We start from the raw sequence: 13,334 nt of genomic DNA, 5'->3' as shown, positions 1-13,334 counted from the left end.
ACATTTTAAATTTCCAAAAGTTAAAGAATTTCTTTATCCACAAACTTGGTCGTTCAAGGTTATTTAAAAGAATAAAGCTGTTCTGAATATCTTTCTGTCAAAAGCTGCATCCAAATGTTTCAGACAGCCCGTACATTTAATATTCCTGTCTTCTTAGGCTGACAGAGTTTGACTGAAATTTGACTTGAATTTTTCACGTCAGAGCTGTGAATGTGGTTATATATTTTTTAATCCTCCTGAGATATACTTGATATTTGGCCCAGAGCACTTTTGATTCATTATTCACCACTGCTGGCATGAGTCCTGCTTTAATCATCGTCCCCAACTGTCAAAAACTCAGAGCCCACCTTCAGCTTTCAGAGACAAAAATAACTGTAACCCGAAAAGCTTCAAAGGAAAGAGAAATATGAAAAGTTGAGGTGGTAACTCTGCTAACTTGCCTCTCCGTCTCGCCAACTTTTTCAACATCTGTTACTGTCTAACCTGGATAGACACAACTGAAGTAGGAGTAATGACAGGACACATATATGAAAAATAAGATATATTTCTCACATGTACATAAAGTGTGAAACAATATTTTGGGACTTAATGTGGTGGAACAACATTAACAGCAGAAAACTCATTACTATTAATCCACATCTCACTTGTAACAATTCTTTATTTTAAAAAAAGTGTTCTGGTCTTATTTTCTGTTGTATCTACATGACATCCTTAGTGGCCATTCTGCATACAACTGCATCCAGCAGAGTCCCACACTTCTCCTCCTGAGGAGTGACTTTATACAACTGAAATGGAGACAAAAACAGGGTTAGATTATAGAAAAAATGCTTCAAAAATTGGTGAAGACAAATAGGTGTACACGTACATCACTTAATTTTAATTTATTTTGCCCGACCAACAGGCCAAAATCCAAAGATATTCAGTTTACTATAATGTTATACAAAGAAAAGCAGCAAATCCTCACATCTGAGAAGTTGGAACCAGAGAAATATTGGCATTTTTGTTTGGAAAATGACTCCAGCAACACTTAAAGGTTTCAGGATGTGGCCTCAACTCCTCAGACACAAACAGATGCATCTGCAAGTCCAGACTATATGGCAAGAATCACATAAAAGCAGAGGTGGAGAACCTTTTTGATCTTTGCAAGGTCCGACAGCGAGGAAACATCTTCCACTGGAACCTGCCGTCCGTTCACCTTGGCTGTGATGTCTGACAGAAGCTGCGACTCATCTTTGTTGTGAACCAGGACCACCAGGACAGAGTCATCACCGTCTGAGATCCCAAACTTTTTGAAGGCCTCTGAGATCTGTATTATTAGTGAAGGCACACATAGAATTTTTCAGTCTTTACATGTACATTTTAACTGATGGTTCCCATTCAGAGCAGATTAGACTTGTGCACAACAACAAAATAAGTTTTTATTTCCAGATAACTAACAATTAAAGTTTTCATTAGATAAAAAAACATGGATTTAAACAATGACAGGTATTCTCTACCCCTAAACTGATTATGGCTCGATACTGTTTTAAATATAAATGAGCATTTTCATAAAAATAAATGGACAACAATATGAAGAAAGGGATGTTTTCCCAGCTGAAATAGGACATAATATTTCTTGTGTATGCACTATGCATTAAATAAATGTATCAATGTATTTTACTTACATTATTAGTAGGTGACAGGTTGAAGATTATTTCAGAGAATAGACTTCTTGTCTTCATTTTTCCAATTTTCTGTAAGTGAACAGCCTTATTGGCAGCTACCAGTACTTGAAAAGGATTCAGCAGCTGTAAATAAAAAAGAAAAACAGTGAAAGACATAATTTCCCTGATATTTACTTTTCATCTTGAATAACAGACAAGAGAAGTTGTACAAACAGGCTCAGTGTTGTTTATCGTTCTGTAAGGAAAGTACTGAAATTGAGTATTAAGAGTGTGATTAAAAAAACGTTGCTAAAAATCTCACCATGGTCGGGTTGATCAAGGCACCATTTATTTTACCCTCCACGGCTTTTTGTCTCAACTCGGCGGCATTTTTCACCTCTTTGAAAAGCATTTGAGTCACGCTGTGGTCGGGGTAAAGCTCTAGCTCCCGTGTTAACTGCATGTTGAACAATATTTGACAAAATATGAGAAAACTACGAGATACGTTCAGTGCCACCACGCTTCACATGAAAGTGTGTACACAAGGGGAACCATAACACGGTGACACCGGTTGAGCGGAAACGTCCTCTTTAGGAAGGGAAACAGTTCCACAAAGGAAAGAAAACCACAGTTGAAACATTACATTTTAAAATTAATCATATGTATAATTATGTTAATTATTTTGGAGATTTGTGTTAGAAAAGTATGATGGGGAACTATTTAACATAACGCCAGAACACAAAGTTTCCTTGACGAGCGTGTTTGCTAGGCGGACCGCCAGCTGTCAAACATAAAACTCTTCCGCTTATCAGTACTGGGACAGATTTCACGCAGTTTCCCTCTGAATTGAGACCGTGCAGTGATTTTTAACACACGTATCGAGTCGTTATGCGTTATACACGCTGTTATAACAGCTAGCTTCGGGTTGCGTTCACTTTTGCGTCGGATTTCGTCGTCAAACATGGAGAAATTTGAAGGCTACATCTTCACTGCTCTCTGCAGCACCAACTTCTTGATATCCTGCCTGCTGTTCTCCAGAGTCACTCGGGAGCAAAGGGAGCCGTACATGGACGAGATATTTCATATCCCTCAAGCTCAGAAATATTGCCATGGAAAATTCAATGAGGTAAAGTGGCTTTCTAATAAAATGACGCCATGAAAGCGAGTCTCATTGTTGTTGAGCGGATTAGCTGACAGCGGAGCTTTTGTCATTTAAAATGATGTGGCAGCTTGTAGAGCCTTTAATCTCCATCTCAGATGTATAGAAACACATTAGCAGGGGTTATGTGCTCAGATGTATTGTTCTCGTACTTAACATGTAGGCAAGCTTTAGTCAGGATACGTCAAATGTTCAGAAGTCGGCGTTTTATTCACGTTTAAAGCTCTTTTTCAAACATACTGACATGCTGATGACCATATTTCTAACAGTTGAGTTTGTGGAGGACAAAATAACAGATTCTATTACTGTATTCAACTTGTATTATGTCAGGAAGTCAAGTTAAATTAAGGATAATTTTTTTCTTGTAACACAGTTACGTCACGAATACTAAATATTGAAAAACCTAACAAAAAGTACTTTCAAATAACTTTCATTAAGTTGAGGGGCTTGTGAAAGGCTGTTTAAAAAAAAAAGGGATGATCGAAAAAGAAACCGCACATGCAGAGATATCTTTTTTAATCCCCAAGCTCTAAAATCACTGTATCCTACATCTCCCACAATGCTACCTGATAGTGTCTCTCATTAGAGCCTCCCTGCATGGTAAACATCCATGTCTTTCAAACTACGCACCCACATTTGGTGAGTCAGGCTCCATGTCCAAGCCAAAATAACTGTTATGACACCTAACCCTGGTGACATCACTATGACATCATCAGAGTTATTTTGTCAGACTTGAAAAAATCTCTAAATTTTTCAAGAAGACATCCAATTATTTTCACAAACTGAGTAGCACTTACCAAGTCATCTTGAATTCTCTTCATGTGTAAAATGAACATGGTTTCGATCCTTGTGCAGTGGGACCCAATGATCACCACCCTCCCAGGCCTTTACCTCGTCACCGTGGGCGTCATCAAGCCTGTGGTGTGGCTCGCCGACCTGACAGGTGCGGTGGTATGTTCCACGGCCATGCTACGCTTCATCAACCTGCTCTTCAACTGCGGCAACCTTTACCTGCTCTATCTGCTCATCTGTAAACTGCACCTCAGGGAGAAGGTACGACTAGATGACAGAGAGAGTTATACATGAGCGGAGGGCAGCGGATCTAATGTTTGTCCTCTAATTTTGTTTCTTCTCTTCCAGACACGAACAACCTCACGGCGAGTCCTGTCAGCGCTGTCTCTCTCCACCTTCCCCGTGCTCTACTTCTTCAACTTCCTCTACTACACCGACGCTGGATCTACTTTCTTCATCCTCTTTACCTACCTCATGACGCTGTACGGCTGCCACAAAGCCTCGGCGCTCCTGGGCATCTGTTCCATTCTCTTCCGCCAGACCAACATCATCTGGGTGGCGTTCTGCGCAGGCACCCTGGTGGCCGCCAAGATGGATGAGGCCTGGAGGGTGGAGCATACGAAAAAGAGGGATGAGAAGTCTCCTCCCTCCCAGGTTCCTTTGTCATTTAGCGGAGCAAAGAAAGTGATGCTTTTCTCACTGGAGTTCCTCACCTCTCCCAGTCATGTGAAGGCGGTGCTGCTGGTGGCCTGGCCTTACGCAGCAGTCGGCGTGGGTTTCGTTTTGTTCGTGGTGCTGAATGATGGGATCGTGGTGGGTGACAGGACGAGCCACGAAGCCTGCCTCAACTTTCCTCAACTCTTTTATTTCTTCTCCTTCTCTCTCTTCTTTTCCCTTCCCGTCTCGCTTTGTTACCACCGCGTCCTTCGCTTCCTGCAGGCTCTGAAGAAACAGCCTTTTTTCTTCATCCTCATCACCGGTCTCTGCTTCCTCCTGGTGTGGAAGTTCACCTTCGTCCACAAGTACCTCCTGGCAGATAACCGCCACTTCCCCTTCTACGTGTGGAAAAGGATTTTCCAGAGGCACGAGCTGGTGCGCTTCCTCCTCGTCCCCGCGTACGTGTTCGCAGGGTGGAACTTTCTGGACTCCTTCAAGTCGCGCTCGCTCTTCTGGAGCTTAGCGTTCCTGGCGTGCCTCCTGGCCGCCACGGTCCCCCAGAAGCTCCTGGAGTTCAGGTACTTCATCGTTCCGTACCTGATGTACCGTCTCCACATGCCCCTGCCATCTCTTCCCAGACTCATTCTGGAGTTCCTCCTGTACACGGCGGTCAATGCCGCCACAATTTACATCTTCATCACCAAGACCTTCCACTGGCCGGACAGCACGGCCACACAGAGGTTCATGTGGTGAACCAAAGAGATGGAGGAAGAACTGGTTCTGGTATCAGAATGACTCAAACAGGGTGCTGGTATCAAAGAATTCCCACAGTACTACTTTATAGAAAGCTCTTTCTCTGTAAGAGCCATTTTGTAACCAGACTGTGTTCAGGATAATGTCAGATAGTAATGACAGATGGGGGTGAAAATCAAAAACCCTGGAACCCTGAATCTGTTCACAACTACATGAAAATTACAACAACAAAGGGTATTCATTTTTTTATTTAAAAAAAAAAAAAATTCAATTTTTGATTAAGACAGTATGTATTGTAAAATCATTGGTACCGGTCTGAATTATAATGTTTTGATATGAACTTCCTGTATATAAAAGTTGTTTCTACTTTATGTAAATAATTTGTGATTGAAATCCTCTACAAGTTGAAATAAATGATGATGTAATTTTGAGATTTTCTGTAGGAGTCTGGGAATTGACAGGATGGGTTATGATGCAACGTTTTCTTATGACAAACTGTTTTGTACTATAAATGTAAATATGCTGCTCTATAATTCACCCTTTGGAGAAATAACTGTTGACATGAGCTGTAAATACAATTAAAGAGACCAAATATGATGCAGCCATATTGTAAAACATCTTTTCAACAGTTTTTATTGTATGGGATGTATTTTGTAGTGACAGACTTTTGCTTTTTGCCAGTTTCACCTGATCCACAGACAACTTTATAAGTGAAGATATGATAAAAAAAAAATCTTGACCAAGCCATAATTTATTTTATTGTTTTGTACTTTGTGGTTTAATTGTGATTGATAATGTCAGCTATTTTTTGTTGTGCCTGATTTGTGTGTGTGTGTGTGTGTGTGAAGGATGAACTGCTTTTTCTATGTAAATACACAAGATCTACTATAAATATGAAGTTGATTTCAAACCGAACATGACCTGATTGTTCTCAGGATTGGGCTGGGATTCAAACATGTGATTTGATTGTGCAGTTTATCATTATATCAGTTTATCACAGTTTTGTCATATTTGGTCCTCTGGTTTTGTTCAGGTCAGGTTTGAGACTTTTCAGGTTCGAATGAGGCCACGAAATCCATGTGACTGATAAACAGTGTAAATGGTAATTTCAGATTTTCTTCCATCACAAAGCCCCTTTCCTCTTTTCTATCTGAGTCTGTTACTTGTGTCTGTGTTTATTCATCTGTCTAGTACTTCTGTTCCACACTAACTGTATATACTGTCCATTTAGCTGTATGCTGCTCTCATGTTGATGCAATCTTGTGTAGAATTTCGATTAAAATGATTAATGCAGCATCAAGTCTCAAGTCGAGTTTATTTACAGAGCACCTTTGATAAATATATGTACCACAAAACATCGCAGAACATACAGAAGACAACTCATAGGTATAAAGAAGGTAAAAAACATTTTTTTAAAAATGTTTATGCTTCTTACTGTATTCAGACCCTCTCAGTTTCAAAATAAGTGTTCACAATAGACCTTGAATATTGACACAGGTGCATGGAGATTAAGGAGGTTAATAAAGCATCATAAAATATTCTTACAGAAGAGTCCTCTATTCTTATGTGTTCTCAGGCTGATTTAAACAGATTCAGTCACTAGGAGGAGCTATAAGACAAAGCTAGATGTGCCTATGACCATAACATGCAATCTAATATGAAGTACATCAAACTGGCTATAATTTCAGCACTGTGCTCCTCACCTATAAGATCATACAGCTGAGATATGCTGAAAAACTAGCTTTATGCCTGTGTGAAACCAAACATAAAAAATTTTTTTGTTTGTTTGTGTGTTTTTTTATAGAGCCAGCCTTGAAGACAGTTTTGTTACTGTTCAAATGATCAGGCACTTTCAACTCTTAAACACCAGTGCTTTCAAAATGAAATTAAATTACAACTAAACAAAGACAGACAAAGAAGAATAACAGGCAGCCAAATCTGATAAGCAGAATCTGACATTCTACAGCATATACTGTAATAATGACAGTTAAACCTATCAATCACTTTGCTGCTCATAGTAATTTTGGAGTAGTCATTACTTTGTAAGTGAAAGCCCAACTGGGAAAAAAGAAAACAAGTGCCATGATGCTTGCTCTCCATCTACAGCAACCCATATCATTTCTAGATTCTAATTACATCAAGCAGTATGGGGCCAGCTCCCAGGAGAGACTTTAATAAAGTCTAACTGAGATGATTACACAAATGTTGATTTCACTATTCAGCCACTCTGAACTTGTGTGAAGGAGATACAATATGTGCTATTTGCTTTGTAAGAGAGCATTCAGTGTGGGAATAGCTTGAATATACAGTATGTTATTTTTTTGCACTCTGGCTTTTACTCAACCCCCCCGACTCTCTTTTTGCCTTTTCACTGTCTCATTCATTTTTTCTCAGGGGAATGATGGAAGTACAGATTATTCTGTCTCACCATTGTGTTCTGGCATTTTGAAAATTACAGTCCAAGAGGGTGGCACATCCATCATTCATGGATTTTTTTTATTTCAGTATGTACTAGCAGTTTGTCACTGTATTATGCAGAATATCTGATTAATTGCTGATTGGATGTTGAGGAAACCCGGTGAAGTGATGCATCTATCCCACTGATCTGAAAGTTGCAAAATTACACTGATTGGACCTAAATATACGGAAGTTCTTTAATGACAATACTTACACAATTTAAAAGTTTAAGTCGAACTGAAATCCCAGTTAGCTTTTGCAGACAAAAATAGTCTTAAAGTGATTAATTGTTAAAGAAAGAAAACAGGGTCTTTCAGAAATGTTCCTTTTTCCCAAGGAGAGGGATCACACCAGCAACTAAATGGACAATTGCAGGTAGATTTTTATCCTGTATGTTATCTAGCCTGAAAGCTGATGTTAGGAGTGCACTTCTCCCTGGTGGTTGTTTGGTAAATCGTACAGGAGAAGACATGCTAGATAATATAAGAAGAAGACATTACACATACGTTTGTCAGTGTGTATGGTCTGTGCGTACAGTCCATACAATCGTAACTTTTGGGCTGCATGTGGACAATCCACACAGACCCTCAAGGACATGAGCAGATGAAAACATTTTTACGTTTCGTAGAACCTTGTGGCCACACAGAGGCAGAAATCATAAATTAGGCTTTATGTGGGTTGTTTTTCAGAGTCCAGCTGCTGTCTGTAGGGGTGGGCAGATTGATACTTAAAGTATCAATACAACTGATACTAAGTCTTGTTTTGAGTATTGATACTAGTGTAGATAGGGTCAATACAAAAAATATGGACCCGTCTAATATTAGATTACCTGTCTTCCAGTATCTCTAAAGCTCACTAATGAGCACTTTATATTTTGTTTGTCTAAAACATTTTACGGGGGCTTTATGTGCAGGATTTCTTGGCTCATAGCAGTTGCTAGGGCAACCAGTTGAGACTCCAATAAGTTACCGATGATGGCCAAGAATTAGTCCGATACATAACCATCTGTAAAATGGTCAAATTGATGTTTTTACACATTGTTTTTTGTATGGATTAAACAAATTAGATACATATTAATTAGCGCACTTTAGAGAAGCTGGTAGGTGGATTTTATTACTATTTGCTAAACCTAGCTAACCAGCTGCTGGCTGTAGCTTTATATTTAATTGAGAGATGTAAGAGTGGTACTTCATCTTACTCTTACAGTGCCCAAAATGTATTTTGCACTTTCTGAATTGCAGGTTATAGCTTGGATGTGTTGTGTGCATACTTGATAGTTTTGTCAATAATGAACTTCCATACAGGAGGTACTGTACTAATTACAGGTCAAAATAGGTGCATTTGTCACTGATTTGTTCAGAATAGAACTGCGTCACTTGTTATGGAGACATGTTTTCTGCTTCCTTGTCCTTTCTCTCTTTGTACGTATCATCACACACACACACATACACAGTACTGCATAACACCAAAACACCTTTTTGTATTTCCTCTCTTTTCTTTAGACTTTTACGTGAGGCAGTGTTTGAGGCTCTGAGTAATTAATTAGGAGTGGAGCCTCAAGAATGAGCCATTTATTTTCCCAAGGCTAAAGATGACGAACAGGACAACACAGTAAGACACTGAGATAGATTTGTTTTTTTTAAAAAAAAATGTAATCAGTGTTCTTTAAATCACTTGCTTAGGTTACATAGAAGTTGCAAGGGCAGAAAATAATAAGAATGGGAAAGAATGAAGAGGGAGGAGAGGAAGAGGAGGTGGGAGTTTAAAAAAACATAGATTTACAGGTATAATATGACAAGACTGCTGGATTATTATTACAAAATAGGCAACTATAATTACTGCTGTTGCAGCTCAGATTTAAATAAAAAACAGAATGACTTCACTGTGTTAGTTATACAGTTTTGTCACTCAGAAGATATCTGTGTGTGCATGCTACTTGTGTTACATACTTTTGTTCTGTCATACTAGTACATTAATTACATCCACATATGCACTTACTACAAATAGCAGAAAGTAAAGAAAAATTCATTTTAAGATGTATTATTCAGAAATATGTATTTGAGAGAATGACACAGAGATTGTCTTGTCCAATAAAAGATGATTAACTGGTAAAACAGATATAACCAGCATGAATATGGACAACCTTGGCACCATTTTATATTTACTTTTGCTAAAACTGAACTAATTTTAACAGTAATTTGCATGCAGAGGTACTTGATTCTGTTCACCTCTGATCTGAAGTTTATTTGCTAATTTTCCTCTTTTGCTAAAAAGCAGTGCACAAGATTCAATACAAAATATCTCAAAAGCCATTGTTTTACAATTGTATTGTCTAACACCTGATGCTTCTCCTTTGCATCTTCAGCTTATATTCCTCCAACAAAGCATCAGAACAAACTATCTTTTTTCCTGAGCATCACTATTATTACTTAACCCTCATCACTGCTGTTTCTGCAAAAATCAACTGACACAAGTGTATCCAGGCGAATCTTTCTTTGTTAAAATGTAAATGAGATCTATAGATGACGGAGATTTTAAGGAAATATGCGACATGATTGCACAAAAATGGTGCAACCCACCATTACCAGGTCATTGAATACCTCAAAATACAATATGTACACTGCAGCTTTATAGAACAAATTTTTATCAGAGTTGCTGGCTGGAGAAGCAATATGCCGCCTCTAACTGTCAGTGGCATTTTTTCAAGCCAAGGCGCATGCCATTCCTGATAATTATTATCACCCTACAGTGGGTGGTTACAACAGAGACCTTTTCATTTTCCACTCTGCCTCCTCTGCTGGGAGCACGGGGTTCCTCGGAATAAATGTTTCTTTTATAAGAAGTCATGATCATCTCAAGGCATTTTTATAGTATTTGCTCATTTTAAACACAGCTCTTTAAACCCACAACGTTATTTGATTGATGCAATGAAATTAAAAAAAAAAAAAAATCCCCCTCTTCAAAAAAGCAAACTCTTGTGTAATGTGGAGAAATTAAACCTGATGGTGAGGAGCTTCACCAGGAAACAAGGTTAATGAGAGCCATGAGACTGAATCAAAGAGTAAAGCTGTGGGCCAGAAAACCAAAAAGTAGTGAACTGAAAGATGCTGAAATGCTCCACAGATTTTGAAGGGAAAGTGCTGTACAGCAAAATAACATAAATAAAATAAAATAACATAACATGGTAATAGCAAAAGAGCAGTAGAGATAACATAACAATACTATCCCAAAAGCATACACAAATAAATAAGTAAAGGAACAGTTGGAAAACACAGAAGAGAAAAAGTGAAACATAAAAAGTGAAACATAAAAGCTTAAGGATGCTCAAAATGGTGAACGGCTTTGGCTACTGCTAACGCACAATTGCCCTTACCCCCTTTTATCCTTATCTGAGGGTCAGCCAGGAGCAGCTGGTCTGAGGATCTGAGAGATCTGGAGTTGAAAAGGGGTTAGAGAGGTGTAATGGGGTGCCATGTAAAGCTTTAAAAACAAGAAATAGAACCTTAAACTCAGTCCTGACCAATGCAGGGATGCCAGTACAGGTGTGATGTTCTCTCTCCTCCTGGTACCAGTTAGTAGTCTAGCAGCAGTTGTTTCAAGAATCTTTTATCTGAAAACGTAGCTTAAATGTCTGAGAAAAATCAGGACCAGTTACCTTGAAATAAGTAATATAATCATCTAATGTAAATACTGCTTGACAGCAATAGAAGAATTAAGAAAAAAAGGAGACATTGACTTTTGTGAACTGTCCTTTTTGCAGTGGTTGCTGTGACTGGCTAAACTATTTCTGTAAATGCTTCTTTTTAAAATTTCCTCCTACATATAATTTCAACTTTCCATAGACTAAACGTTCCCTCTATTCTATTAACAAACAATGTCAGTCTCTTCCCTCAAGTCAAAGAGGAACAACATATACCGAGCACAAGAACGAGTGTGTGTGTGGAGTCAGCAGAGCAATAGTGATGTCATCGCTGTCTGATGATTCTCTAACTCCTCCGACACTCCAGACCCTGTCGCTGCACATCAATCAGCTTCCTACACACACGTGACGTCCACATGTCAACACACATACATGCATTCACATTCACATGGAAGGGGAGACACACTCACAGACACCTTCATGCGTGGCCGGAGAGACCGAAAACACTGCAACCAACATTCTGCCTTCACATCAGAAATTCAGCAGATTCCCCAATGAACTCTTGCCTTCTCTTTCTCACACACACACACACACACCAAAAACTTGCGAGGCAATAAGGCTCCTGGCACCCCATGCATCTGCCTCCTGTCTCACTGCATAATACGTTGCTTGCCGAGGTGTAAACACACACTCAACATGCGCACACTTACAGACAATAAGAGCTACACAGAAACACTTAGCTGTGATGCAAAATATATCAAGCCAGGTTAGAGAGAACAAGTGGCCTCATATGTACTGCTAATTGAGACAAAGGCAAGGTTTCTGTGTGTGTGTGAGAGAGAGAGAGAGTGTGTGCTTTACTGATTAAACGCAGCAAGCACAATAAACAACATTAGTCAAATGAGTGGCCAAGATGGCATTTTGTCTCACTTAGTCCTGTTGTTGTTGTTGTTGTTATTTGTGGACTAATGAAGAACCAAGGTTAGTGTTTAATTCTTCTTTGCGTTTAATTTGATTCATTTCAAGCTAAGCAGAAATGGAAAGAGAGCCGATGCATTTTCCAACATCTCTTAGTGAGAACTCTTGCCATATTTCCGTTTCACTCCCCCTTTATCTTGAGATTAATTATCCCATTATCTTGAGATATTAGGCTTTGTTTTCTCATGATCAGGTCTTAATGATCTCATTCTGTAATTATGATTTAAAAGCAGATTATATATACACTGTGATAGTAAATTGTTTTCTTGAGATCATGGCTTAATTAGGCGAGTGAACAGTAGAAGGAAATATTTGAATAATTTTAGAGTATTTTTCAAAGTGAAAAAACACGTATAGATAACAAAACTAACCAGTTTTGACACCAATACATTATTATGAAATGTTGCTAAAGTACTACTATGTAGGATGCGTCATGTTTTGTGTCATTAATGAGGTGAATGCATCATAACAGGTTCTAGTTGAATTCTGACATTTTTATGACCACTAAGTGATTTTGCAAACATTTATCATTTCCTTCTACTGTTATACAATATCTTTATTTACATTCATAAAGAACAAATGTGTTTATTGTGGGAATTCCCTGAACTACACACAACAGTACAGAAACCCTTTTTTGTTATCAATCTTAGCAACAGTACTCAAAACAAGACTTAGTATCAGTGGTATTGATACTTTAGTGATCGATTTGCCCACCCCTACTGTACAACATCACCCTGCAGTACTTTTATGAGTACTCAGAATTTGTGTGTTCTGTTTGGTCGGGGGCTTTGAGACATTCCCCCGATGGACAGGCCTGTAGCTCACTGAACAATATTGATGTTGTACACTTTTTTTTTTCTAGAGAGCACAGGCTTTAGATGTCTTGCTTTGTACATTATTTAATGTCTAAACATCACAAAACAACATTTGTTGAGCACCTTTCAAACATAGAGGCAGTATAAAATGCTAAATACAAGAGCCAGAAGTGCATTAGAACAACATTTAAAGGGGCACTCCACTGATTTTACACATAAAGATGAGGTTACTCTCCAAGTTTGAAAAGAAAACACTGAGGATTTTTAACAGAATATCTGTCTGACAAATCAAAAGCACTAGGTTGCATTATGGGAAAGAACCCAGAGTTTTTGGAGCTTGACACATATTATTGGGCTAAAAATTGGGATAACTGGGTCTCTGCTGCATTGATTTTGAACATTATTGCATGAAGAAGAAAATAAAATCAATTAAAGTAGAA

The 13,334-nt window shown here is 38.5% G+C and overlaps 2 protein-coding genes across 2 annotated transcripts; one reads left to right on the top strand and one right to left on the bottom strand.

The window, feature by feature from the left end:
* Nucleotides 1-528: 528 nt before the first annotated feature.
* On the bottom strand, nucleotides 529-2,192 carry tprkb (Tp53rk binding protein). Its single transcript, XM_042403920.1, has 4 exons — nucleotides 1,966-2,192; nucleotides 1,665-1,787; nucleotides 1,130-1,306; nucleotides 529-785 (listed from the first exon to the last, which is right to left on the bottom strand). The coding sequence occupies exons 1-4, from the start codon at nucleotides 2,104-2,106 to the stop codon at nucleotides 699-701; spliced, it is 528 nt and encodes a 175-aa protein (XP_042259854.1). The 5' UTR covers nucleotides 2,107-2,192; the 3' UTR covers nucleotides 529-698.
* Nucleotides 2,193-2,286: 94 nt separating this feature from the next.
* On the top strand, nucleotides 2,287-6,298 carry alg10 (ALG10 alpha-1,2-mannosyltransferase). The gene is made up of 3 exons (XM_042403919.1): nucleotides 2,287-2,769; nucleotides 3,658-3,855; nucleotides 3,943-6,298. The coding sequence occupies exons 1-3, from the start codon at nucleotides 2,605-2,607 to the stop codon at nucleotides 5,002-5,004; spliced, it is 1,425 nt and encodes a 474-aa protein (XP_042259853.1). The 5' UTR covers nucleotides 2,287-2,604; the 3' UTR covers nucleotides 5,005-6,298.
* Nucleotides 6,299-13,334: the final 7,036 nt, after the last annotated feature.

This window comes from Thunnus maccoyii, chromosome 23 (assembly GCF_910596095.1).
Source record: "Thunnus maccoyii chromosome 23, fThuMac1.1, whole genome shotgun sequence".
NCBI lineage: Eukaryota > Metazoa > Chordata > Actinopteri > Scombriformes > Scombridae > Thunnus > Thunnus maccoyii.
The sequence above is the reverse complement of the archived record's forward strand: the minus strand, read 5'-3'. Positions and strand labels throughout refer to the sequence as shown.

What these genes read in the sequence shown, in the direction of transcription:
- tprkb (XM_042403920.1), bottom strand. Translation starts at nt 2,106, where the DNA reads ATGCAGTTAACACGGGAGCTAGAGCTTTACCCCGACCACAGCGTGACT. An exon ending in ACCTGTCACCTACTAATAAT is followed by an intron (nt 1,307 to 1,664) that starts GTAAGTAAAATA and finishes CTAATAATACAG; the next exon opens with ATCTCAGAGGCCTTCAAAAA. An exon ending in ACCTTGCAAAGATCAAAAAG is followed by an intron (nt 786 to 1,129) that starts GTTCTCCACCTC and finishes TCTCCATTTCAG; the next exon opens with TTGTATAAAGTCACTCCTCA.
- alg10 (XM_042403919.1), top strand. Translation starts at nt 2,605, where the DNA reads ATGGAGAAATTTGAAGGCTACATCTTCACTGCTCTCTGCAGCACCAAC. An exon ending in GCCATGGAAAATTCAATGAG is followed by an intron (nt 2,770 to 3,657) that starts GTAAAGTGGCTT and finishes ATCCTTGTGCAG; the next exon opens with TGGGACCCAATGATCACCAC. An exon ending in AACTGCACCTCAGGGAGAAG is followed by an intron (nt 3,856 to 3,942) that starts GTACGACTAGAT and finishes CTTCTCTTCCAG; the next exon opens with ACACGAACAACCTCACGGCG.